Here is a 25,800-nt window from a genome sequence, read left to right as displayed (position 1 = left end):
GAATTTCAAAGCTAAAAACTTAAAAGATGACTGCTGAAATAATTACAAGTATATTGTATAATATTTCACTCAGAACTAAAAAAAAAAATAATATTTTGCAGCTATGGACACATTTAATTTTTAAGTGTTAAGTTATAAATCAGATAAAATAATTAGAAATATCACTGGATGTTATTCTATGAAGAATCAAATTATTTTAAAAGTAGAAACACCTTTATTAAAGTACAACAATAGTTAAGGGTGTGCTCGATGGAAATTTGAACAGATTTTTTGTGATAAAGGAAAACTTGAAAAATCAAAGTAGCTCTCTAATAATTGGTTGTTTTTTTATACAGTTTACATGTTTTCACTTAACTTATAAGCTCAGGAACATACATGTTCTGATTCCAAACATAAAATTATCATGAAATGGAAATATCTATTTCCTAATTGAAAGTCAATTATTGAATGAAAAGCAGACAGATAATGAGATATGCATATTTAATTTTTGTTGGTAGTCAGATCTTATCAACTTATATGGTTACCAAACCAATTTAATGCTGTTTCATAATACAATTTCAATAATATTGCAAATGTAAAGGCCTACTAAAGTTATCTCTAACATTAAAACATTCAATTCACATCCAGGCTGCATTTTAGAGTTGGGGAAGGAATTCAACTTTTCTATATATTTAATTATTTATGTACACACACAACTTGTGGTTTTATTAACTTTTGTTACTGCAAAATGTGGAGCAACTTAATCTGAGACAATTTGTGGGGGGGGGGGGGGGGGGGGGGGGGGGGGGGGTCCATTTGGGGAGTTCTAATCCCTCTGTGAACACCAGTTTTCATTTATTTAGGCCTTTGATTGATGCAGGAAGCTCAAATGCTGGTCAAAATTGTTTCACTCAATTGAAGTTAAACTCTTTTAATATTCAAAAAGTTACATTAACCTTTTTCTGGAGTTGATGTGCACAACAGTAGGCAAGTGGTTTATCTTACCATTAAATATCACACTTACAAGCCAAATTTAGGGTAGTTACATCAATATTAGTGAACTTATGAATGCGTCATAAATGTAGAATCATAACTGGCATTACAGATAATGTTTTGTAATGAAGTAATTAAACAGTGATGGCTTTTGACTCACCCAAATTTGTCATGTTGACACACAATTTTCAGCTTAAGTAATTGAGTTACTGTGTAGAATTAACTATTTTAATAGGTAGTCCATTAGGTCTGACAGGTTTTGTTTCACTGTTCTGCTTGATAGGTGTCACTTTATCACAGGTATGAGACACCACACTCATAGATGCAGGGGCACCATTGCTACTAGCAAGTAAGATATTATTTAAGTCATTAGATGTTGGTATGGTATACTTACATTTTTCAGCAGCAGAATCACAGGATAAATGATTATAGAAAGGTGTATTTTTTGATATTCCAGACTTGAGAAGCTTTGGATTAGTAACAATACCATTTCTTTTCCTTCTCATGTCTGGGCTGTTGTTACCAACAGGAACTCCTACACTGAGTTTAGAGGAAGCATCTGAGGTGGGGGATGGGTAAACAGTGTGGTGGTGCTGCTGGGACCCACTGCTGCTACTACTGCTGCTGTTAGTAGCTGAAGCAAAGTTAATTGGATGGGAAGGATTTCTCTGCCAGATGGGCTCTTCAACAGAACTCATCATTTCAGCATGAGGGTTTGTTATGATATTTATTGTTGCTGATATTCTCTCTGGCTTACATGAGCCCTGTTTGACTGGAGAAGGTGAGAGAATATTCATGTTTCTTTGCTGTAGTCTCTCATGAGCTGCTTGACTGTGTAGAACTGGTGTATGACAAGGTGAGTGGATGGGACTCTGGGGTTCACTCACTGGTGAAAGAACTCGGCTAATAGGTCGTGACCTATTTTTACCCATGGAGCATTGCTGTAACTGTTGAGTAAAGGTTAAACATTCTCTGTCTAATCTAGACATGTTAGCAAAACTGCTCTGACTGCTTTGATTAGTGGAAGATGTCTTAATACTAGAGGATTTGGAGGAGGAATGATTAGAGTTATAAGATTTGAGGTGATCTGAAGACTGGGGTGAGCTGGAAGAGGGTGGCATGATTACAGTTGTCATGTCCATGCCTTGGGTACTGGAGCTTCGAGCTGATCCTGTTATCGCCCCCTGTGTTGCTGAGATTGGAGTGTTCAGCTTTATCTCTCCACTTGATGCTGAGGAGTTACTTCTACTTTTAGCTCCTCCAGGTACAATGGCACCAAAATCTTCCAATATTTTACAAACAACATTATGATTGCTCTTTAAAGCTACCCTATAAGGAGTCCTCCCAAACTGGTCAGCATGGTTGGGATTTGCTTGAAAACTCAACAATGTTCTGACTACATCTTCATGCCCTTCCTGGGCAGCAATGCATAATGCTGTCGCACCTTGATTGCATGTGTGATCCACTCGAGCTCCTGCTTCAAGCAACAATTTGACAACTTGCTCATGACCTTGCCAGGATGCAGATTGCACAGCAGTGCGTCGATCATTGTCCACTGAGTTTACTCTTGCCCCTCGCTGGACCAAAGCTCTAACAACTTCTACATTTCCTTGCCATGCAGCCACATGTAGAGCAGTTCTGCCTTCATTATCAACAGCCTCAATATCTGCATCATTAGCCAGGAGAGTCTGAGTCATCTCAAGGTTCCCATCTAATGCGATCACATACAGGGTGGTCCTACCATCAGCATCTTTATAATTTATGTCAGCGCCAACTAGGAGGAGATACTCAATAACCTGTGATGGAAAAACAATTTTATTCATTAATAAAATAATAAGTTTTGAAATCAAAACAAACCATGGTAAAGTATTTTATACACAAAACTATTGTACTAACTGCAGTTTGTGATTGTGACTTAGATATCCTAATATATTAAAGCCCATGTGCGCACTTCTCTCTCTCTCTCTCTATCTCTCTCTCTGTCCACAACAATTTTGAAGCTATGTAATCAGTATGCTCAGCAATATATGGAGAACTTATAGATACTGACTTCTGTTGAAAATAATATGTTGGATCTCTTAAATGTATAAACTAAATTTTATTTAAAGACGGAAAATAAAAATCAAGGCATATTCGAAGGTAGGAACACATTTTTAACTATGCAACAGGAAAAGTGTTTATTGTTGTGACAAGAACGCAAAAAACAATGAAGTCACATGTCACATTTTTAGACTATGGAAAGTACACAAAACTAATGGCATCATCTTCCAATTTTAGAATACGAAGAAATGAACTATTTCATTCAAATTTGATCTAGATCTATAGAGCTTCTAATATCAAGATGTACGCTATGAAATGTATAAAAACATTTTTGCCAAAAAGTAATACAAATTACCATTGAACAGCCAGGTTTTTAATGGAATCATTAAGTCTCTTAATCAGTGTGTGCATTTAATATGGTGTTAACTAATAATAATAATTTGGTTTTTACTGATAGGTATTAGTAGCCTACGTTATTTTAAATGTGTCAGATTTTTAGCTATTTAGTTTTTCTTTGCTAATATTGTTCAATGTGTAGTAAAGCACATTGCATTTTGACCAACAACTATTTTATAAAATATTTTTCTCAAACAAGTATTACATAAAATTATATAGGCCTATAATTCATGTGTAATGGGTACCGATGGCTAGTTCTACTATAAATGAGAGAAAAAAAAATCTTTTGTTTTTCAAATTAGGGGAAGAACATATTAATTAGAACTTGCCCTAATTATAGAAAAAATGAGTGATGTATTGAAACAATTTGTTTCATCAAGGATATTTCAATGCAGGGTTATAGCTATACTAATAACTGTGTAAAATTTGGTAAAATAAATTATATTTTATATGACATGAACGGATAGGGAAACTGACATTTTTTTGTTATTTGATGAAAGGCGCAGTGACATTTTTCAGCTGCCTAAATCAATTACACTAGCACCAACATGAATGATGTACCTAATTTCTGATTTACAAGAATAAAATAATTGGATTGGTTATTATCTGTATTCACTAAAGAACTCAGTCAAACTGATGTATGTATTAAAGAAAAATAAATGCATGTTTCTTGTAATCAAAATTATGTTTAGTTCCAATATAGTATGTAAAGAAAAGTGTTAACGCTTTCTTCGTATCTATGTGAAGAAGCAACAACATACAACAGAGCTCAATACAGATGCGGTTGTAACTGGAAATTTTATCATCTGATTGTGGTGTTCAATGTTTATAACCAGACATCAATTGCAGTGTAAGGGTTATATAGTAACAAACATGGAATTATCTTACTATTCTTAGTTTAATGCAGTTAAACCCAAATGTAATAGCCCACCTGTATATGTCCTTCAACAGCAGCCACACGCAAGGCAGTCTTTCCTTCATGGGACCTATGATTTACATTAGAACCATATTCCACAAGTTTTTTCACAACCTCCAAATGACCTTCCTGTGCCGCTTGTATAAGTGCAATCCTGCCATCATTATCAACTTCATTTGGTTTGGCTCCTTGCTCTAAAAGCATGTGGCAAACCTATAAAATAAAAATAACCACAGCTTTTAAAAGCTAATTGAATAATAATCAAAGTGCTAAATCTTTTTGGTCATTACTGTTTTTAGTAATTTTGAACAAAATCAATGAACATTGTTACAAATATGTGTTCTCATACTGTGTAATAGTTACCTAGGCTACCCAATGTTGGTAAAACACTTCTATGACCACAAAATCAAACGAATAAATTACTGAACATATGTTTCTTGATGTCAATAGTATGATACTAACTATTATGAAATACAAAAATATTCTGACTCACATGCAAATGTCCTTCATAAGCTGCTAGATGTAGTGGTGTCCATCCAGAGTTATCTCTATGCATCTCATCTAAACCTCTGTCCAATAATTGCCTGACTACAGACTCTGATCCCTGAGCAGCTGCAACACTCAAAACAGTTCTTCCTTCAAAGTCAATGTGGTCAACTGCTGCACCCCAAAATAAAAGTTGCCTTACAACTTGTTCATGACCCATGGAAGTAGCTGCCCAAAGTGGAGTCCTATTTTTATTATCTACGTGATCAGCATCAGCATCCCACTCCAAAAGCATTTCACAAACTCCAGAGTGACCTTCATAAGCAGCAACTAAGAGTGGTGTGCTTCCATCCTTATCTGTATGGTCGACCTCTGCAGAGCGTTCAAGCAGGAGACTTACCACCTTTTCATGACCTTCACTAGCTGGAATACATAAGCATGCAACACTGAGGGCAGTGCGTCCATCTATGTCCTCTTGATTTATGTTGGCGCCATGGTCAAGGAGCTGTTCAACAATCTCAACATGTCCCATGTAAGCTGCAGCTATTAAAGCTGTCCTTCCTTCATGATCTGTTTTGTTGACGTCTGCTTGATGCTCTAAAAGTAGCCTGACTATATCTTCATGACCTCCCCAACAAGCTGCTCTTAATGCTGTCCTTTGCTCTGAGTCAGCATGATCAACTTGGGCACCTTTATCTAATAGAAGTGATACTACCTTGGTGTGACCTGCCCATGCTGCTGAACGTAATGCTGTCCAACCCTCATGATCAGAATGGTCTACATTTGCTCCTGCATTCAGTAAGACTGTAATGATACTTGAATGACCTTGACGTGCAGCCAAGGTCAGTGCAGTTTGTCCGGAACGATCTTGTATTTCAAGTGCAGCCCCTCTTGCAACTAAACAACTGACTTTCTGAATATCACCCCTATGAGCTGCAGTATGAAGCTGAGTCCGACCATTGGCATCTGACTCATCTAGACTCATATAGCTGCAGACAACTTCACAACTTGCTTTCTGCATACTTAATGAATCAGTACTACACATACTTGCACTCATTAAGTCCACTCTTGCTCCAGCATCAGTCAGGAGTTTTAAAACTTTTGCATCTTTTGGCAACCCATCATACAGACTTTTCTCAATTTTAGCCCCTGAAAGCAACAGCATTTGTGTCAAATGTTCAAAATGTATTGACTCTGAAAAATTGGCCCTAACCAGGTGTAGTGCTAAGTCTTGAATGCCAGAGGTAGTTAGTTCTTCTGCATGTTGCAAGAGGCGTAATGCTATCATAGCATGGCCCTCACCAGCATTACAAAGATACTTTTGGGTACAATGTTTGACATCAAGCAACCATTCAGCAAAGCTATGATGAAACAAAATATGTTCACCTCTTGGTCCATTGAATAAAATCCGACTCAGAAGTTTTAGTCTTTGTTCAAAGTCTTCTCTTTTGATATCTGTTTCTTTTACAAGCATACATTCAAAAAGTTCATCAGTACTCACTGGGGTAGAAGAAGCAAGAAGCACATTTAAAATAGGTTGAATTTTCACTACATGCTTCTTTATAAATAATCTCTGACACAGCCATAAATAAAGACCATTTAAAGTTCCTGGTATTTCTTTCACTTCCCTGAGCATAATAAATGACTCAGCAACTCCATCCAACACTTTTTCCAGATACAGAAAACAGCCATTGCTTTTAATATGGAGTTGATTAAGCATTTCTGCAGTGTCTCTACTTAAATGTTGTCTCAAGCCATCTTCCTCATCCAATCTACACAGTATATATTGCTGGACATCTCTCACCACGTGTGACTTGCGTAAATCATCTAAACTAAGCTTTCTAAATCCAGTAAACATGCGGGTGACAACTTTACTTTGTTTTCTTGCTGAGCAAACTAGCAATAACCATGGAGGAAAATTAGCATTGTGGTTGGCCAAAAGCTCAGCTATAGTTTGACTACACGTTACCCTTTCATTGACAGGCTGAAGATATGATTCGTCTATGGAATCAACCCAGATCATTAAAGGTTGCTCAGGAGGTTCTGAAGCATGAAGTGGTTCAAGGAATGCCACTTTAAAAGTTTCATCAGCATTAGCTTCACACTCTATAGGATCAAGAACATGTTGGATGGCAGGGGAAGAAACCTGAGATTTAAAATCTCTAACAAGTCCTGAAAGAGAAACTTGAGAAACTAAACTTTTTATAAAAGTGACAACTGACAGAGAAGATGAATCATGTGCCTGACAGAAATGATATGCCAGAATTCGTGACTTGAGAGCAGTTTGCTTTCCTTGAGATGTAGGCCAAACCATCTCACAACCTAAAGCAGTTTTCCCACTTCCTGGTCCACCCATCACCAGAGTCCCACATGTTTTAGAGGTTGATCTAGTTTCTAGACAATGAAGCAATTTCATAAAAGCCCATTCACGACAATAAAATCGTTTTCCTTTTAATAATGAGTCTGTCATTTTTTTTTTTGTTTTTTATTTCAACTTTCTACCATTGCAAGTGAAATATTTTTCAGTAACTGATGAATTGTTGATTATAGTAACAAAACATCCAATAGCTTGAATTTTTATTGTTGAGTCTAGGAGCTCATTTCTTGTTTCATCATAGTTGGCCATTTCTAGAAAGAAAGTAAACAAAATTTTAAGTTGTACTTGAAGATATTTTGTCTTGAATGGTTCATTTAGTATTTTTAAAATTGTATGTGGTGTTAAAAATATATAAGTATAAAAACTACTGTAATGTTATTGTTGGACTTGATTATTGTATATTTGGTAACTAAAAATAAAAAAACTATGATATTTTAAAGTTATATGCCTATTACTCATCATCTTTTCCTGTTGATGCCCAAAACTAAGACACATGGGGCAGTTGAAGTAGAGTTCATCGTTTCAATGACCTCTGCAGAGACAGGGGATAGTGTGGTCAGCATTATGCCAAGCCATCTTTGTTTTCTTAAAGTGATTGAGCTTATATTTATTTAGGTACCCATCAGGACTTAGGCAGAGGCGTCGCAAGGGAGGCGGGGAGGTAAAAACAAATTAAAATCTCATTTTAGCTGCAGTTTTGCATTATAAATATAAAAAATATATGGGAAGGGGTGCAAATTAAAAGTTTGAGGGGGGAGGGTGCAAATGCAAATTGAAAGTTTGAGGGAGGGGGAGTGCAAATTGAAAGTTTGTTCCCAAGGGGGCGCCCAAATTGAAAAGGGTCGCTACGCCTCTGGGCTTGGAGCAGTCTTAAGACTTAAGCCCAGGATCCGAGTTTTTTGTCATTGAAGGCATTCATATTACTAGATCTAGTATTATTAGGCCTACTAGTACTAGTCTAGGCCCTACTACTATAACTATAAAATAATGTAATATTAGAATATCTAGATCTAGAATCAATCAGCACTACAATATTAGTAATACTGTAGTGAATGGACTGTAAATCTCCTGCAGATTATGAACTATGAACTATTAGAATTTATAAAAAAATCTACAATCTATAGACTAGATTAGGCTACATTGAACATTGCATTACAGTAGGCCTAGATCTAGAATCTAGATCTAGATATTAATTTGTAACAATCCAAAACTCTAGATTATCTTATTCTTATTCACTCAACTCTAGATCTAGATCTAGATTCTAGATCTAGATCCTTATACGCCTTATAGATCTAGAAGATCTATATACTATATTCAATATTCGATACATTCTAGAATCTAGATTCTATTTTTTCTAGAATCTAGATCTAGATTCTATTTTTTCTAGATCTAGATCTCTCTAAAATCTAGATCTATATCTAGATTTAGTAGATTAGAATCTACAAATTTACCGGGTAGCCTAGGAGTAGATCTAGACAACTGTGCTCTTAATATAAAGTGACTAGATTGGTAATTAGTCACTCTAGACTCTAGACTATATTACTCTATAATCTATAATCTATAATAATATTAAGAGCACAGTACTACTAAGACTAACTACTAACTAAGATCTATAAGTCTAGATCTAGGTAGATCTAACTAACTAAAATTTAGAATTAGATTCTACAGTACAAACAATAAGTGGCAATTAATACACTGCAGTCTACACTACACAAATGGGAAGAAACTGGAACAAAAGCCAGTGTAGTGTAAGTGTAGTGTAGCCTAACCCGGTGTAAAACGGTTGATTTTGTGTAATGTTAAATGTACTATGTAGGCCTTGATCTAATCTAGGTAGACTCGAGTCGAGTCGATCTTTAATTTCAATATTGTCGAACAGTCACTGAGTCAGATTAGACACCAATATTGCATGCTTGGCCTGCACCAGACTCTGCTTCTTTCTTTTTTTTTTTCACATTGTAGGCTACCGCTAAGCCCGAGCCTACACACACACTACACACAATAAAGATGGGGAGAAACTGGAACAAGAGCCACAACCCGGTGTGCTTCATGTCAATATAATTATGAGCAAACTGTTAATTATGTGTAGTATAGATCTTGCTAGATATCTATAATAATATATAGATCTATGTACACCATTGTATTTATTAGTAATAATATTACTAGATCTAGATTAGGTCTATTAGACATAGGATATCATGGATAAAGGATATCATAAAGTACTTAAGTAGGCCTAACGTTAGAAACTCAATTTGTTGCCGTTATTTCGGGTTTTAGAAAACTGTACCTAGATTTCTAGATCTAAATAAGTGAAATAGACATTGATTAAAATACTACGTTGACCGAGCTCAATGAATATTTTAGAAAAAAAAAAAAAACATCGGGGAAAGGGGGGGGGGTGTAGGTTGAGGTCTGACGTGTTTTCGGTTGGGGGGAGGGGGGTAGGTATGACTTTTTGTGACGATGTGGGGGCAGTAAAATAAAAATCGTAAAAAAGCGTGAAGTCAAAAAAGGATGATTCTTGATTGACACTAGCATTACAACTAGGGATATAAGATTTAATGAGATTGTAGGGTAATATGCGGTTTTTTATATTGCAATATGCCCTATGCCTGTTATAAAAAAAATCTTAGTCTTTGTTGTTGTTTTTTTTTTTTTTTTGTAATTATTGTGCTATATAATATGGGTTGGGAGATTTTAAAGCAAACTAGATCTGTCAACTGAAAAATTAATAGGTATGGTTTATAAAGATCTTTTATTTGTAAATGTATGCCTACACCACTACATCATGCCTGTGTCTTACGTAAATCTTGTAGGGATTCCAAATTCGGCCAGGGATATTCAATCTCTTATATAACAATTTTATCAGAAGAACACAATTTATTTCGCGTTATTAATAGTTTGTTTTTAAATTAAAGAAATACAAAACACATGTGGGTGTTATGCATTAAAAGCATATAAATATTAGTAATGAAGTAGTGTTCTGCGTGCCACATATTTAATTCTTTTATTTCAAAAGAGAAAGAGGCAGGCAACATATTGACACAAGAAAGATGGGTTACAGTTGGGTGTAAGTTATGAAGGCTCTTGTCGGTCCTAATCAGTGTTTCTTCCAGACTTTTTTCTCCGGGGGGGCACTTGAAATCTTCGGGGGGGCGGTAAACTTTCTTCGGGGGGGCGGACACTGTTAAAAGTATATATTTTCTAAATAAATTATATAAATTTCATTTCGTTCGGGGGGGGGGGGGCGGTAAAAAATTTTCGGGGGGGCTTCGCCCCCCCCGAAGAGATGCCTGGAAGAAACTCTGGTCCTAATGAGACGACAGGCTAACAACATTAAGGGCCTACAAGGCCAACAACTAAAGTTTTTTTTAAAGAAAAACTCAACTTCTGCCGGACTAACAGCTCAACTATATTTATTAAAGGAATTCTATAACATGCAACCTTGCTTCAGTAATATATATTTTAAAAAAGCATCCGCAATTTTTAAGTCTAATCGCTTATTACGTCCCAGTCAGCACACATATATTGGCCCAATATTGGCTAAACATTGGTTACCAATATTGGCTACATCTTGGTGCAACATTGGCTTAACCTTGGCCAAACATTGGTAGTGAAACTCGGCATGATGTTGGCGCAATGTTGGCACAATATTGGCTATATCCCGGCTACATATTGGCCCAACATTGGCTAGATCTTGGCCAAATATTGGCTATATCTTGGCCCAATATTGGCTATATCCCGGCTACATATTGGCCCAACATTGGCTATATCTTGGCCAAATATTGGCTATATCTTGGCCCAATATTGGCTATATCTTGGCCCAAAATTGGCAATATCTTGGCCAAATATTGGCTATATCTTGGCCCAATATTGGCAATATCTTGGCCAAATATTGGCTATATCTTGGCCCAATATTGGCTATATCTTGGCCCAATATTGGCTACATCTTGGCAGAATAATGGCAATATCTTGGCCCAATAATGGCTATATCTTGGCCCAATAATGGCTATATCTTGGCTATACCTTGGCTCATTGTGTATTTTATCCTGGCTACATCTTGGCCCAATATTTGCTATATCTTGGCCCAATAATGGCTATATTTTGGCTATACCTTGGCTCATCCTGTATTATATCCTGGCCTAAAATAGGCTCAAATTTAATTTTTTACATACAAAAAGCTCCATTCTCATATCAGTCATAATATTTACAAAGTTAATTTCAAAATGTGAAAGAAACTTTAATCAAAATGTAATAAAGCAGCAATACATTCACAAAAAACTGTTCATCTATTAAAATATGTATTATACAATTCATTCAAATGTAAGAAAACTATAACTATATTATAAAGTACTGATAGAAAATGAATATGTAAATAGTAGTGTAGTAGCTTTCATGTTGACTTTTAATTTTATACAAACAAATTAAAAACAAATATACAAAAATGTTCATATAATGTAACAGCTGTTAAGTACAGTTTAAATTAAACTAATGTAAAAACTTAATTTACTGTACAAGAATACAGAAGCTGTCATGTACTATGGTAAGTAAAAATAACATTCAAACAAAATACTTAATTTATACATTTAAATAACAGGGGTAATAGTATTTGTTAAAAAAATTCAGCATTTTCACAGATTTACAATGTAGTAAACACTATCACTAAGTCATTTATGTTATTTTGAATAAACTTGTACTTCTATTAAAAAAAATGATTTTTTAAAAATACCATTAATGAAGGTAAGCAATTTTGTTTTACTTGGGATTGGGGGGGGGGGGGGGGGGGGCTGATGCTTAAAATAATCACTCAGCCTCTTTATGATTATGTAGCTGTTTGTTGGGGCCCTCTCTTCTTTTTCTCCCCCCTGCACGGTCACCAGACATGGCAAGCCATTCACTTGTCCCCTTTTCCAGTTCTTTTATAGTAGAATTTTTAAAAGATCTTAGTATAGAATCTGAAAAAAAAAAGTAAAACTTATCAGCATCTTGCCTTGTCAATTCTTCTGTCCATATATCTGTCATTTACCTCATCTTTGTCTTTCTGTATAAGCAGACAGCTTTAGATATATACAAATAGGCCTACATAATTTTAAGTTATTGGAAGCAAAGAAGCCATTTTCATTTTACCAAAAATTGTCATCTTGAGGTTCCGGAGGTCATTGAATTTCAGTTTTCCTTTTTTGCCTTCAAATGAATAAAGAGTCGACAACTGAGGACTTATTAATTCTTTTAAAACCCTGAACAGACCATGCCGAGCATTTTTACCTCCATAGTTGCTGAGGTAAAGACTCTGTTGAACAAAAAGTATTCAGTTAATACAAAGTATTGAAAGAAATATAATACACTCTAGTTTCTAATTTAACAGTAATTTTGTTATAACATTGCTTACCATCCTCTTCTGTACTGCAGTGTCATTCAGACAACTATCCAGGCTGACCATTTGCTCCACTGTCTCTAAAGGAAAGGTGTACCCTTCTGGCAAGCTCTGGATAGTTTCTGGCATATCCTCTCCCATACCATTTAATTTTGCCTCAAGCCTATCCACTTTTCTATGCAGGCGCCGGATTTCTTCAAGCAGCTCTGCATTGTTTTCCATAATCTTTTTAAAAAATGGCATCAGCTGATCTGTACTTTGCTGGGTGACTAGAAAATAAATAGTTTATGTCAAATCTTTAATAAAAATTTTTACAAACAAAAGCAAGAATGCTAACAAAGTAATGATTTATTTTTAAAAAATACAATACACTTACAGCCAGAAAAACTAGGGGACGCTGAAAACTGTGCATATGATGCAGGTGGTTTTGGAACAGCTTTGGAAGCTTCAGGTGGTTGAGGCAAATATTTTATAGAAGGTATAGGTGACCTTGACCTCCGCCTCACCCCGACTCTGCACTGCTTCTTCCTGGCAGGTGATGATTCTGATGATTCAGAATCATCATTGGGACTCCTAATGCAACATTTTTATTTTCATTATTTATACAAACATAACAAACTTAAATGAGGCTATATATTTAGATCAAGATCTAAATTAGAGATTGTAATATATACCATCTAATTGTTGGCCGTGACTGCCGATGTGGCTCTGATCCTGAGCTCTCAACATCACTCTTATCTAGAGCCTTTCTCTCGAGTGATTTTATTTTTTCATAGGAAACTGTAATGTGATAAAAATGTCTAAATGTTATAATAAAACATTAAAAAACAATAATATAATTGTATTATAATAAGTATATGTTACTTTTAATATTTAAAATTTTTAATGTAAGTAATTGTTGTTAATTTAAAAATATATTAATTCTTACCATTGCTGTGCAGAATTTTCTCATATGTAAAAATCTGCCAGCTCTCACATGGCTCCTTTGCATTGCGCACCCATGCATCTCCAGCAGTTGGTGTGCTTGGCCAGTAACATTGATTTTTGCCAGCCAGCAGCCACACATCTGGCACCACCATCACCATCCTTACATTATCCTCAACAGTTTCCAGAAGGTGGTACATTCTTTAACTTTAATACAGACTTAAATACATAAACTATACTAATTGCAACAAATATGAATACACAGTATTTACATAAAAATTAAAGACTTAAATGGATTAGATAAAACAAATTCTAATATTTTTGTTCTTTGTGATTCAGAGGAAGCAGCACATATCTCTTTTTGTATGGTAAGAGAACACATTTCTGTTCAATTTTTGATACATTGAATGTCTCTAATTTACCTGAAAGATTTGACACCTCAAAAATGCTCAATTTTGAGGACAATAATGGATATTGAAAAAAATCATAACATGTTAGAAATCGCTCAACAACAAGTACTGGTTCAGAAGACAAATCCATAATGAGAATGTTTCTAAGCAAAAAGAAAGTGTCTTCAATTTTAACACAGTTGTCTCCATTATCTATGGAAAAAAATATACCTTTAAAATTAATTTGAGCAAATTGATCACATCTAACTCCATTTGGCAATGGCCCAAGACAATGTTTTTTTTTTGGAAAAGGATAAGGCTTGTCAGTTACAAAATCTTGAGATGAAAATAATCCTTTATCTGAGACTGCTCTTTCTGATAACCTCTTGACAACTTGTTCTAATGGTGTCTGTGGTTTGCGAACAAGTTTCTTCAACATACCCAAAAAATTTTCGAATGGAAAAGCACTGAAAGAATCTAGTGGTCCAAAATTCTTAACATCTGCTGCCAAATGTGTGAGCCCATGCACATTATAAACCAGAAATTCTTTACCATAAAGTTCTTTAGCTTCTTCTACAAACATACACAACAGTTCATGTGCATAATCAACATGACTGTAACATAAAGTAGGACTAGCAAGGCAATAAATACCAACAAAGAATAAAAGGTAGTGACTATAATGTACTTTGTCTATATTTCCTTTCAATGCAACTATACCACTGTATAACAAAAACTGCCTAAACTCTGTAGCTTTCCACCTTTCTATATCATGCAGAGAACGGCATTTTCTAGAGAATTCACGTGGAATATATTCTTTGAAGAGTAGTAGACGGTTTGATATCTGCTGGACAGCCTGATTTCCTATTCTAAGGCCTTTTGAAACTGGACTCTTAAGCCAGAGTAAAAGAATTCTTCTTGTAACCCCTAAGCACACTAAATGCATGTAATCTAAAGGAAACTGAGTGACCATGCCAACTGACAAACTAGTCAAGGGAGATAATCCATGAAATTGATGATTTTCATCTTCAATTAAATCGAAAGCTTCATCTGAACGTAATGTTGCATTTATTTCAGGAAAGATGACTTTTTCAGCCCACTCCCCTTTTTGACAACATTTATCACAGCCCCAGTAACCTGAATGCCCTTTTGTTTTCTTAACAAAAGACCGCGCTGGAGCATCACATATAAAACAAGATATACACAGTTTAATAGGAAAAATAGAATCTTCGTTGTCTTCAAATCTGAGTGAAGTGGCACCTTTCTCGAGTACTTGCATTTCATTCACAAAATCCGTTAAATATTCTTCAATGCTAACTGGTTTGCTATCTCCATAATACAAACCAATAAGGAATGGATCAGATTCAAATGGTTTACAAATTCTTCCAAGAATTGGCCAAAATTGACTGCATGAGGATTTAAATAAAGGCAAACCATCAAAATTAATTTGCAAATGGATAACTGGAGTCTCATTTGGATGAGAATGTAGAAATTTAAATAAATGTTTCGATTTTGTTAAGCAATTTTCAATTCCAAAATGGTAGTATGCACCACCTGTAATAGCTTTGACATTTATTTTTCTAGGAGTTTTCAGCAAAGTTCTTGAATCCTTTGGTAATGAAGGGTGGTAGGTGCACAATAAGCACAGTAAGGCACTAAGTGCATCATTTTTTATTTGAAAATCAATAGCCCACTTTCTGACTTCCTCTTGTAAATTATTTTCATAGTTGTCTTCTGGCGATGAGTCTGCATCTGTCTCACAATCTACATCCGACAGAATATCATTTAAATCTGTATAATCATAATTGCTAGTATTATCATACATGTGTTGCTCAGCGCCAGTCTGTTGATGGTGAGCTTCGTTTCTAACTTCTGAATAACATGCTTGGTGACCAGTTACTGTGACTGGTGTTGATGAATAATTTACACTGTCAAACTCATTGAGAATAGGCTTCTGATTACTACTTTTATAAATAGGCCTATCATACTCATAATCATAATTCCTGTGCCTGCCTCTGACAGAAACGTCATGTACTGCCCTTATACAGTCAGCTAAATCATTACTAGATTCTAACCCTTTTTCGGGTAGCTCTCCAAATAGAACATTTAGATGGTTCTTTCGTTGAAAACATATTTATTATTTAAAACAATCACCTAGCCTGTTACTGTAATGCCTAACTATGTAAATAGACTTCCTCTTATTTAATGACAGAAAGTGTTTTCTACACCGCAATATGAATTTATGTACATTATTCTCCTCACTGTTGAAAAATAAGTCAATAATTGGTGCAATACCTGTTGATGCGACAAGCTCACCTGTTGTCGGATAATCTGTTATCAATAAAAATTGACGATGTTACCTGTTGATTAAGTGGTTTTAAGTCCTTGAAAGGATTATTAACAGAATCCAAACGTCGGTAGATTAAGCGATGATAAAGACGAGGTCTTAGTGCCGCTGGCTTGATACAACAAAGGCTCTGTTGTTGAGGGAAATGGCGAGCGAAGAATGGCAAGCAAAGACCGGCGGGATGCTGGCTTGATAACAATAGAAAGGAATGTGGACATAGAATTTAGGCCGAGATGCGATGGACCAGCGTGACGCTGGACGGGTAGCCACGCACACAATTTTAAAAATATTAAACAAAATGTTTAAAACACGCAACATAGATTGTAGTTAAATCTAATTTTAAACTGAAGTATTATATTTGATTTTTAAACGTATTTCATGGAACATATATTAAGTTTAACAAACTTATTTAAATAAAATTGCTGCAGTAAATACATAAATCATTGTAATCTTGGCAAGCCAGGGTAAAAACGGTTAAATACCAAGGTATCAAGGGAAGCTATTCAAAACAAAGGGACGCAAGCACGTACAAATCTTGGCCGTATCCTGGCATAAGCATGGCGGGACCTTGGCCAATTTATCGCCAAGATAGCGATATTGGGCCAACCTTGGAACGACATTGGGTTAATAAATTGTGTTAGCTGGGGTCGACATTTGTTTATTAATGAACACCATGAAGCAACATTCATGCTTTTTTAAAAAAACTTTTAGCCAAACACAATCAGAATATCCATTTAGGTCAAATGAACGAAACAGATAAAACACATCACTAGCAGCTACATCGACAGCTTCAATATATTACTGTCATCTCAAAACAATACAGATTTTCAGTGTGCAAAATAAGCCCACCGACTCCATAAATTAACGAGAATCTTACCGAAGCATTCCTCACCCTCCACGCGTGTCGTTACAACACGTCTGCACAGCACAAAGGAGAGGAGGGTGAGCAGACGAAAAACGTGGCTCTAAACACGAATCGATAGCGGCAAAAGTTAGCAATGCCATCACGATATCGATTAGCTGTAGAACTGGAAGACATGTTGACGGCATTTTAAGCCTTAACCCTGCATGTTCAGACAGCACAACGTAGAATCTATTCCTCTTTTGCACTGAAGCACATGTATAGACAATTACGTTTCCCCAGGACAAAAATGTATGAATTCTAGTCCATAATTTACCAGGATAAATCTCAGACGGAGACAGAGAGAAATAAGTCGTGGGCAACATATTAAAATTATTAGCTATATCAGCGAATTTTGCTTTACATAAATAAAGTTCTCATCAGCTAATACACGTCTACTGAACCAAACTACAAAAACAGTCCTTGCACAGGATAATCATGACATTGACATAAAAAAAAGAAAGAAATAGACACGTTATCCGCCAACGTAACATCATAGAATCTACATTGTAAAGTCTAAAAATAGCATGCTCCTTATCAAAAGGCTATATGCTTTTAAAATAAATAGTTATTGCATACTCTATAGAATAGGTTTATAGGTCTGCACGATTTGAAATATTTTTGTTTAATCATAATTATTAAGACATATTTTGGCATATATTATTATATTATTAATATTATCTCTCTCTCTCTCTCTCTCTCTCTCTCTCTCTCTCTATATATATATATATATATATATATATATATATATATATATATATATATATATATATATATATATATATATATATATATATATAAATAGTCATAATTAAAAGTATGCATCTGTGTTTAAACTAGTATTAGACCTAGTTTTTAAATTGTAGGTCACCCCCCACCCACCCCCACCCGCATTTCCGATTATCTAATTTTTTTTTCTCCTTGTAAATTTAACTATGGGAACCTTTTATTAATTTTATACACACAATTTGTTTTCTGTACCATCAATAGGCTTTTGCATTTTTGCTTTCAGAAGACAGACAAGTACAAGGATTTGGGAGGAGACACAAGGAGGGGGGAGGTGCGGACCTCACCGTGTGACACCGTTTAGGGGGTGGGGTGACACCAAGATGAAACATTCTTTATTTTCAAAGAAAAAAATTGTTAGTTATCAATGTGTATTAATAAATTGCTATAGAAAATGCATCATTCAACAGAGATTCTAAAGGGGGGAAGAGGGTGGCACCAAGGGACAAACTGTTCGTTTCACAGATATAGCAGAGCCTATTTGAGTAGGTTTAACATCCTGATAAAAGCTGATTTAAGACAAAACGCAACAGCAATTCCCTTTAAAGAAATTGGCTTGTATGTGAGTGGGAGAATGGTAACACCAAACTGGCAAATTACGAACTCTAATTACTGAAGGCGCATCTTGAAATGTGTATAGTCCTAAAAGTATTCAAAGTATAAAAACATGAATCAGCTACATATTTGTCTGAGTTGATTATATGGGCCTACTGTCTGTGAGTTAATTCTACTTACAAACAATTTTAGAGGCTTATCTAGTGTTTTCAATGGGTTAAGCTGTCTATCCAAACTTTCTAATGGCAGACATTCAGCCAAATGGGAACAGAAAATACATTTCGTTATGTATAACATTGCTTTACTCTCTATCACTCCTATCTCATTTAATACTCTATAAATAGGTAGTCCAAACTTAAAATAAGTATTGATTGTTGACATTTGTAGTGAGCTTCTCCTGATAGAACTTTTGATTCTGAGGTCTATAGCACCAATTTTATGAAGAGCAAAAAAAGAGAAAAATGTCAAAATTCGTAAAAAAAAAAACCAATTTGTTTTTAACATTTCAAATGCCACAATGAAGATACATTTAACAACAAGCTCTGTTTTTATGGTACCAAGAAATATTTACATGTGTAAAGACAGGCTTACATTATTTTAGAAAATTATTGTTAAAAATGCATGATTTAGGAAAGAAAATTGCCTATAACTGTCTATAGTAATAAATTAAAACCATCTTGTTAAACTTGTCCAATTCTAGCCAAATTAAAGCGTGAAGGATTTCCCCTAAACTTTCTTTTATATTCTTTTAAAACAATCATGTAATATAAATACTTTTATTGTTTTTTAATACTTAACTGTTTAAAATACCATAGAATCACGCAGAATTACTCACCAGGTGAAGGCAAATACATGTTGTATAATAGAGCGGAGAATCGTTATTAAGGAAACATTGATTGTCTTTATTGAGAAATCGGCTTAAGTTCTACTTTCACTCAACCGAAATCACTTAAAATATGATAGTATCAAGAGAATAAGATTTAATACCTGTGTATAAAATTCTGCCTACCTAACTGAAACTCTACTCAAATTATCGGTATTTCAGAAACCAGAAATGCAGTAAATGACCGCTTCCTCTTATTGGAGGCCATTAAAAAAATCGGAAGTAATATCAAAGTATAAGATCTTATACTCAGGCCTATAAGACATTTCGTCTTCCTAAATGAAACAGTACTCAAATTACAGTTTCCCACGAATATATAGTAAAATACCTCTTCCTGTTCCCGAAAATAGTCCAAAAGTTAACATAAACCTGCGCATACAATGTAATACTTATATGTAAAAAAAAACTGTCCACCTAACTTAAAAGGTATTTAAGTTATTGGCTTTATAAAAAACTTGAAGTAAAACAAGTACCAACTCCAGTAACCCGAAATATCTCAAACGTTAGATACAGAGCTACACATTTTATAAAGTACTTAAATTGTATATGAAATTTCATCAACATAACGGAAACAGTAATCATGATACCCTGTTCACAAACACACTGACATACGGACACAATTGAAAAAAGTTTTTTCTTCTCAGGGAGGTGTAATAAGTCGAGATAAATTTTGTCAAAATCTCATATACGCTTTTGTGCACGGTTACAATACTTCCTCCATACTCTTTGTATAAGAAAGTAAAAATCAGTAGCACAATGAATACAAGCCAACAAAATGTGTTGACAACTTAGCATGAATTGATTGAAAATATTCACACTAAAAGGGTAGAAGTGACAACAATTAACTTGTAAAACATTAATAACCAGTACATAAGATGGAAGATAATTAAGTAGCATAAAACATTACAACCTTAAGAATATTCAGTCAAAAGAAATCTGCTGAAGAATAATTTATTCTTATTTTAATTTATTGGTTTCACACCAGCAATTATAGCGGTTTTATGATCTCTACAACATAGTTATAAATAGTAAATTAATCTTTATCTAACGTATTTGCTTACTTTAAAGGGTGACTTTGATACAATTTAGATTTAAGATTCATTTACAAAAGACAAACTAAAATCAATCTCATTTAGGCATATTACTCAGAAATAAGTAGATAATGTGTGAGTTTTTCTTTTGAAATATATGGATGCTTTGTTTGATGCAAGACATTTTACTTTCCATACAAACCTATCGGAACTGCTGTGTGTGTGGGGGGGGGGGGAGTATTTTCTTGAACTGTAATTCCTTTGCATGTCTTATCCCTCAAGCCTGATATAGTGGAGCAACAAAGCTAAAAAATAAGTTTTGGGAACTTTGGGGCCGTCTTTCTTTCCCTTCTGTGTTAAAATCTCTATATAGGCTATCAATACTATCATATATTTCACCAGCTGTGGAATAAACAATTGAGCTACTTATTAACAAAATATATTTAAATATTGTTATAGTCTATTTATCATATGACTGGAAACATATTCAAGTAAGCCTAAATGTACCCTAAATATATCTTATTGTTAAAAGTAGTGTATAGTATACCTACATAAAACTTTGCCAGCATCTGAGCCAGCATCTAAACATTGGTTTAGATTCTAATTCTAGACTAGTAAACTTACATTAAAACAGTTAACTGGCACAGACCATTCTTCATTGGGTAAATCAGAATCGAGTAAAGAGCAAAACCCAAATTTAAAAATAAATTATAAATAACCTACGTCTTTAAAACTGAGTGTCTTTAATTTTAAACCAATCAATAAAAGCTAAAACATTTATAATAATTTTGAAGTATTTTGTGTTCCATCAATGTTTTATAACTGTTTAATCTTCTTTCTCTCTTAATAAATACAGCAGTAGGCCTACCTCGACATACGAGACTTTTGATATACGAGATGTGAAGCGAACTAAAATTTACTTTGATATGCAAGCAAAATTTTAATGACTTGAATTTATAACACCAAGTAGTGTTCGTGTAAGTTTTCGCCGGGGCCCCGCTCAAGCTTAGTCGGCCCCTGAGTGTATCATTTTTTTTAATCCATAGAATCTCCTAAATTAAATGGCTGACCGTCTTAACAACAACGTAGGGCCTATAAGCCTACTTCAAGTGGTCTCGTATCGTTCAAATTTACATTAATATCTTGCACTAATCAAATTAAACTAACCTTATATAAAACTCATTTATTAAAATGCAGTTGAAATTTTTAAAATGTTATTTACGACTTGATTGAAGATTCTACAAGGTTAATATCCGTTTAGCATCATCGGTCGTCAAACCTTAAAACCGCGAGCTTCATACTCGGGGCTGAAAGTCGACTCGAGGTTTATTAATTTTTTGAGGGCAATCGTTAAACAATGCCAATCACTTGAATTTACAATACATTACTAAGTAGTTACGAAATTGAGCTTTTCATCATTGTAGAAACTAAAGCAAAATTAGTGGTTGTTTTTTTTTTTAATTTATCTTCATTTAAAAATGTAAAAACTGATTTTTTTAAAAATTGAAATATGAAAGAGTGTTTTTTTCCCATTGTATAAATCGAACAATCATCTAGAATTCGCTCTTTGTTTTGATATTGAGATGTTGTTTCTATCATGCTTTCGCATGAACCCACGTCCAATTGTAATATCATGGGGTCGACCGCTAACGAATTTAGATAACGAATTTTAGCCTTTTTTGCGTTCTAGAAAACTGTTTTAAATTGATTTAAATACTTTATGCTGACCGAGCTCAGTCAATATTTTAGAGAAAAACATTGATGTTTTAAGAAAAATTCAACTGCAATTTTGAAGGGGGGGGGGGTGGGCTCAGGTTTGACTTCATTTTAAAGGTAGGGGGTCTGGATTTTTGTGACGTAGGGGAGGGGTGTTGTAAAAAGTCGTCACAAAATAGTGTGACGTCATTTATGGATGACCCCTAAGTGGATGACCCCTTAGTGTACCAAAAGCTTAGTATTTGTACTGTAAAGAGTGTTTTTTTTTAGAATTTTAATAATTTTTCGCTACTCTCTCGAGTGACTCGTTACCGTGCGCACACCCATCCCACCCGCTTTGTGGCGATACAGGACACGTGTAGTCTATCACGCACACAATCATATTTTCTAATATTCTATAGAAATGTGTGCGCCATTATCTCCCATATGTTAATTTATGTTAATGAAATGGGTACCCCAATAGAGCATGACAGGCGATGGTTCCTTGCTGTTTTGAGAGTTATTCAGCTCCTGACCATAGTAAGATATTTTAGAACTAAGGTTGATGCCAGGCAGCACGATACATTGTTCTTTTGAACTCTCAGTTATATTCATATATTTTTGTCTTCTCCAAGATTTAAAAAAATCTGAAAATTACTTATATGTATTTTTCTACTAGCAAACTTGTTTTTGAACATACCTGGATTTGGTGTTTTTAACTCTTATCAAAAAGTAGGAGATGTAACTCACACCAAGCACACCAAGTCGTAACATTTGGGAGCGTGGGAGAGAGAAGTGAGATCGATAGAACACACTACACGCGCCTTGGATATTGATTTTTTTAGAACCAGTCTCCCTCGCTTCTGTTTTATCAATGGATATACAAAATATTCTTAGAGCAGAGAAATATACGCTTTAAGCCAACTGAGTCGTTATTTCCTCGAAGATTAGGTGTTCATTTTGAATTTTACAGAATACATGTTAGCCTATATGTTTTTGCGTCTTTTTTTACAAATCATTAACCAAATTGTGCCACAGTCACACGATGCTAACAAAACAAACTGTACCACAGTCACAAGATGCTAACAAAACAAACTGTACCACAGTCACAAGATGCTAACAAAACAAACTGTAACACAGTCACAAGATGCTAACAAAACAAACTGTAACACAGTCACAAGATGCTAACAAAACAAACTGTACCACAGTCACAAGATGCTAACAAAACAAACTGTACCACAGTCACAAGATGCTAATAAACTTTATCACAGTCACAAGATGCTAACAAAATGTACCACAGTTACAAGATGCTAACAAAACAAACTGTACCACAGTCACAAGATGCTAATAAACTGTACCACAGTCACAAGATGCTAACAAAACAAACTGTACCACAGTCACAAGATGCTAACAAAACAAACTGTACCACAGTCACAAGATGCTAATAAACTTTATCACAGTCACAAGATGCTAACAAAATGTACCACAGTTACAAGATGCTAACAAAACAAACTGTACCACAGTCACAAGATGCTAATAAACTGTACCACAGTCACAAGATGCTAACAAAACAAACTGTACCACAGTTACAAGATGCTAACAAAACAAACTGTACCACAGTCACAAGATGCTAATAAACTGTATCACAGTCACAAGATGCTAACAAACTGTACCACAGTTACAAGATGCTAACAAAACAAACTGTACCACAGTCACAAGATGCTAATAAACTGTACCACAGTCACAAGATGCTAACAAAACAAACTGTACCACAGTCACAAGATGCTAACAAAACAAACTGTACCACAGTCACAAGATGCTAATAAACTGTACCACAGTCACAAGATGCTAACAAAACAAACTGTACCACAGTCACAAGATGCTAACAAAACAAACTGTACCACAGTCACAAGATGCTAACAAAACAAACTGTACCACAGTCACAAGATGCTAACAAAACAAACTGTAACACAGTCACGAGATGCTAACAAAACAAACTGTACCACAGTCACAAGAAGCTAACAAAACAAACTGTAACACAGTCACAAGAAGCTAACAAAACAAACTGTACCACAGTTACAAGATGCCAACAAACTGTACTATAGTTACAATATGCTAACAAAACAAACTGTACCACAGTCACAGGATGCTAACAAAACAAACTGTACCACAGTCACACGATGTTAACAAAAGAAACTGTACCACAGTCACACGATGCTAACAAACTGTACCACAGTTACAAGATGCTAACAAAACAAACTGTACCACAGTCACAGGATGCTAATAAACTGTACCACAGTCACAAGATGCTAACAAAACAAACTGTACCACAGTCACAAGATGCTAACAAAACAAACTGTACCACAGTCACAAGATGCTAATAAACTGTACCACAGTCACACGATGCTAACAAACTGTAACACAGTCACAAGATGCTAACAAAACAAACTGTACCACAGTCACAAGATGCTAACAAAACAAACTGTACCACAGTCACAAGATGCTAACAAAACAAACTGTACCACAGTCACAAGATGCTAACAAAACAAACTGTACCACAATCACACGATGCTAACAAACTGTACCACAGTTACAAGATGCTAACAAAACAAACTGTACCACAGTTACAAGATGCTAACAAAACAAACTGTACCACAGTCACAAGATGCTAACAAAACAAACTGTACCACAGTCACAAGATGCTAACAAAACAAACTGTACCACAGTCACAAGATGCTAACAAAACAAACTGTACCACAATCACACGATGCTAACAAACTGTACCACAGTTACAAGATGCTAACAAAACAAACTGTACCACAGTTACAAGATGCTAACAAAACAAACTGTACCACAGTCACAAGATGCTAACAAAACAAACTGTACCACAGTTACAAGATGCTAACAAAACAAACTGTACCACAGTTACAAGATGCTAACAAAACAAACTGTACCACAGTCACAAGATGCTAACAAAACAAACTGTACCACAGTCACAAGATGCTAACAAAACAAACTGTACCACTATCACACGATGCTAACAAAACAAACTGTACCACAGTTACAAGATGCTAACAAAACAAACTGTAACACAGTCACAAGATGCTAACAAAACAAACTGTAACACAGTCACAAGATGCTAACAAAACAAACTGTAACACAGTCACAAGATGCTAACAAAACAAACTGTACCACAGTCACAAAGCTGATAGAAGAACTTTTATGAGTGTTTTGTACTATTCCTGGGACACCTCTTAAAACCAGTGTTTCTTCCAGACTTTTTCCTCCGGGGGGGGACACTTGAAATTTTTTTTTTGGGGGGGGGGGGGGGGGCGGTAGACTTTCTTCGGGGGACGGACACTGTTAAAAGTATATATTTTCTATATAAATTAAATTTCGTTCGGGGGGAGGGGGGTAGACTTTCTTGGGGGGGGGGGGGGGAGAGGGGGGCGGAGAGATGCCTGGAAGAAACTCTGGTTAAAACCATCAGAGTTTAGCGATTAGAAAAAGGTAAGTAATCTAGTCTAGTTTGTGTTAAAAATATAGATCTAGAGATTCTATTACACATTACACACACTATAGAATTTTAATAATGTTTCGCTACTATCTCGAGTTACTCGTTTGACAAAAAAAAATTAGTTATAGACCTAATGCTGCATTATAAGAGGGTAAAAATTGAGAGCTAATAAGTAAAAGCTTGATGCTAAGAATAAAATTAGTATGCTATTAAA

General features: G+C 35.0%; 2 protein-coding genes across 12 annotated transcripts; both read right to left on the bottom strand.

The window, feature by feature from the left end:
- Positions 1-790: 790 nt before the first annotated feature.
- On the bottom strand, positions 791-22,924 carry LOC131950948 (ankyrin repeat domain-containing protein 50). 11 transcript variants are annotated; one of them, XM_059313160.1, is made up of 5 exons: positions 22,820-22,924; positions 20,577-20,776; positions 4,818-7,438; positions 4,340-4,537; positions 791-2,768 (listed from the first exon to the last, which is right to left on the bottom strand). In XM_059313160.1, the coding sequence occupies exons 3-5, from the start codon at positions 7,278-7,280 to the stop codon at positions 1,179-1,181; spliced, it is 4,251 nt and encodes a 1,416-aa protein (XP_059169143.1). In that variant the 5' UTR covers positions 7,281-7,438; positions 20,577-20,776; positions 22,820-22,924; the 3' UTR covers positions 791-1,178. The 11 variants fall into 11 exon arrangements, with proteins under 11 accessions (XP_059169143.1, XP_059169144.1, XP_059169146.1 ...); XM_059313161.1 differs by having other exon boundaries at positions 22,770-22,863; XM_059313163.1 differs by lacking the exon at positions 20,577-20,776 and having other exon boundaries at positions 22,770-22,854.
- LOC131950950 (uncharacterized) lies at positions 11,989-13,685 on the bottom strand. The gene is made up of 6 exons (XM_059313172.1): positions 13,490-13,685; positions 13,236-13,341; positions 12,938-13,134; positions 12,577-12,830; positions 12,315-12,477; positions 11,989-12,142 (listed from the first exon to the last, which is right to left on the bottom strand). Exons 1-6 carry the CDS (start codon positions 13,683-13,685, stop codon positions 11,991-11,993), a joined length of 1,068 nt encoding a protein of 355 aa, XP_059169155.1. The 3' UTR covers positions 11,989-11,990.
- Positions 22,925-25,800: the final 2,876 nt, after the last annotated feature.

The sequence above is a fragment of the Physella acuta genome, unplaced genomic scaffold (genome assembly GCF_028476545.2).
Source record: "Physella acuta isolate Inbredline_101_S28 unplaced genomic scaffold, ASM2847654v3 ptg000792l, whole genome shotgun sequence".
In the NCBI taxonomy this organism is placed as follows: domain Eukaryota; kingdom Metazoa; phylum Mollusca; class Gastropoda; family Physidae; genus Physella; species Physella acuta.
Note: the sequence above shows the minus strand (reverse complement) of the source record. Positions and strands in the feature narration are given on the sequence as shown.

Excerpts from the sequence above, each read along its gene's own strand:
- LOC131950948 (XM_059313160.1), bottom strand. The coding sequence starts at position 7,280 with ATGACAGACTCATTATTAAAAGGAAAACGATTTTATTGTCGTGAATGG. Across the intron at positions 4,538-4,817 it reads CTTATGAAGGACATTTGCAT|GTTTGCCACATGCTTTTAGA; the intron begins GTGAGTCAGAAT and ends TTTATTTTATAG. Across the intron at positions 2,769-4,339 it reads CTGTTGAAGGACATATACAG|GTTATTGAGTATCTCCTCCT; the intron begins GTGGGCTATTAC and ends TTTCCATCACAG.
- LOC131950950 (XM_059313172.1), bottom strand. The coding sequence starts at position 13,685 with ATGTACCACCTTCTGGAAACTGTTGAGGATAATGTAAGGATGGTGATG. Across the intron at positions 13,342-13,489 it reads GAAAATTCTGCACAGCAATG|TTTCCTATGAAAAAATAAAA; the intron begins GTAAGAATTAAT and ends ATCACATTACAG. Across the intron at positions 13,135-13,235 it reads TCACGGCCAACAATTAGATG|GAGTCCCAATGATGATTCTG; the intron begins GTATATATTACA and ends ATGTTGCATTAG.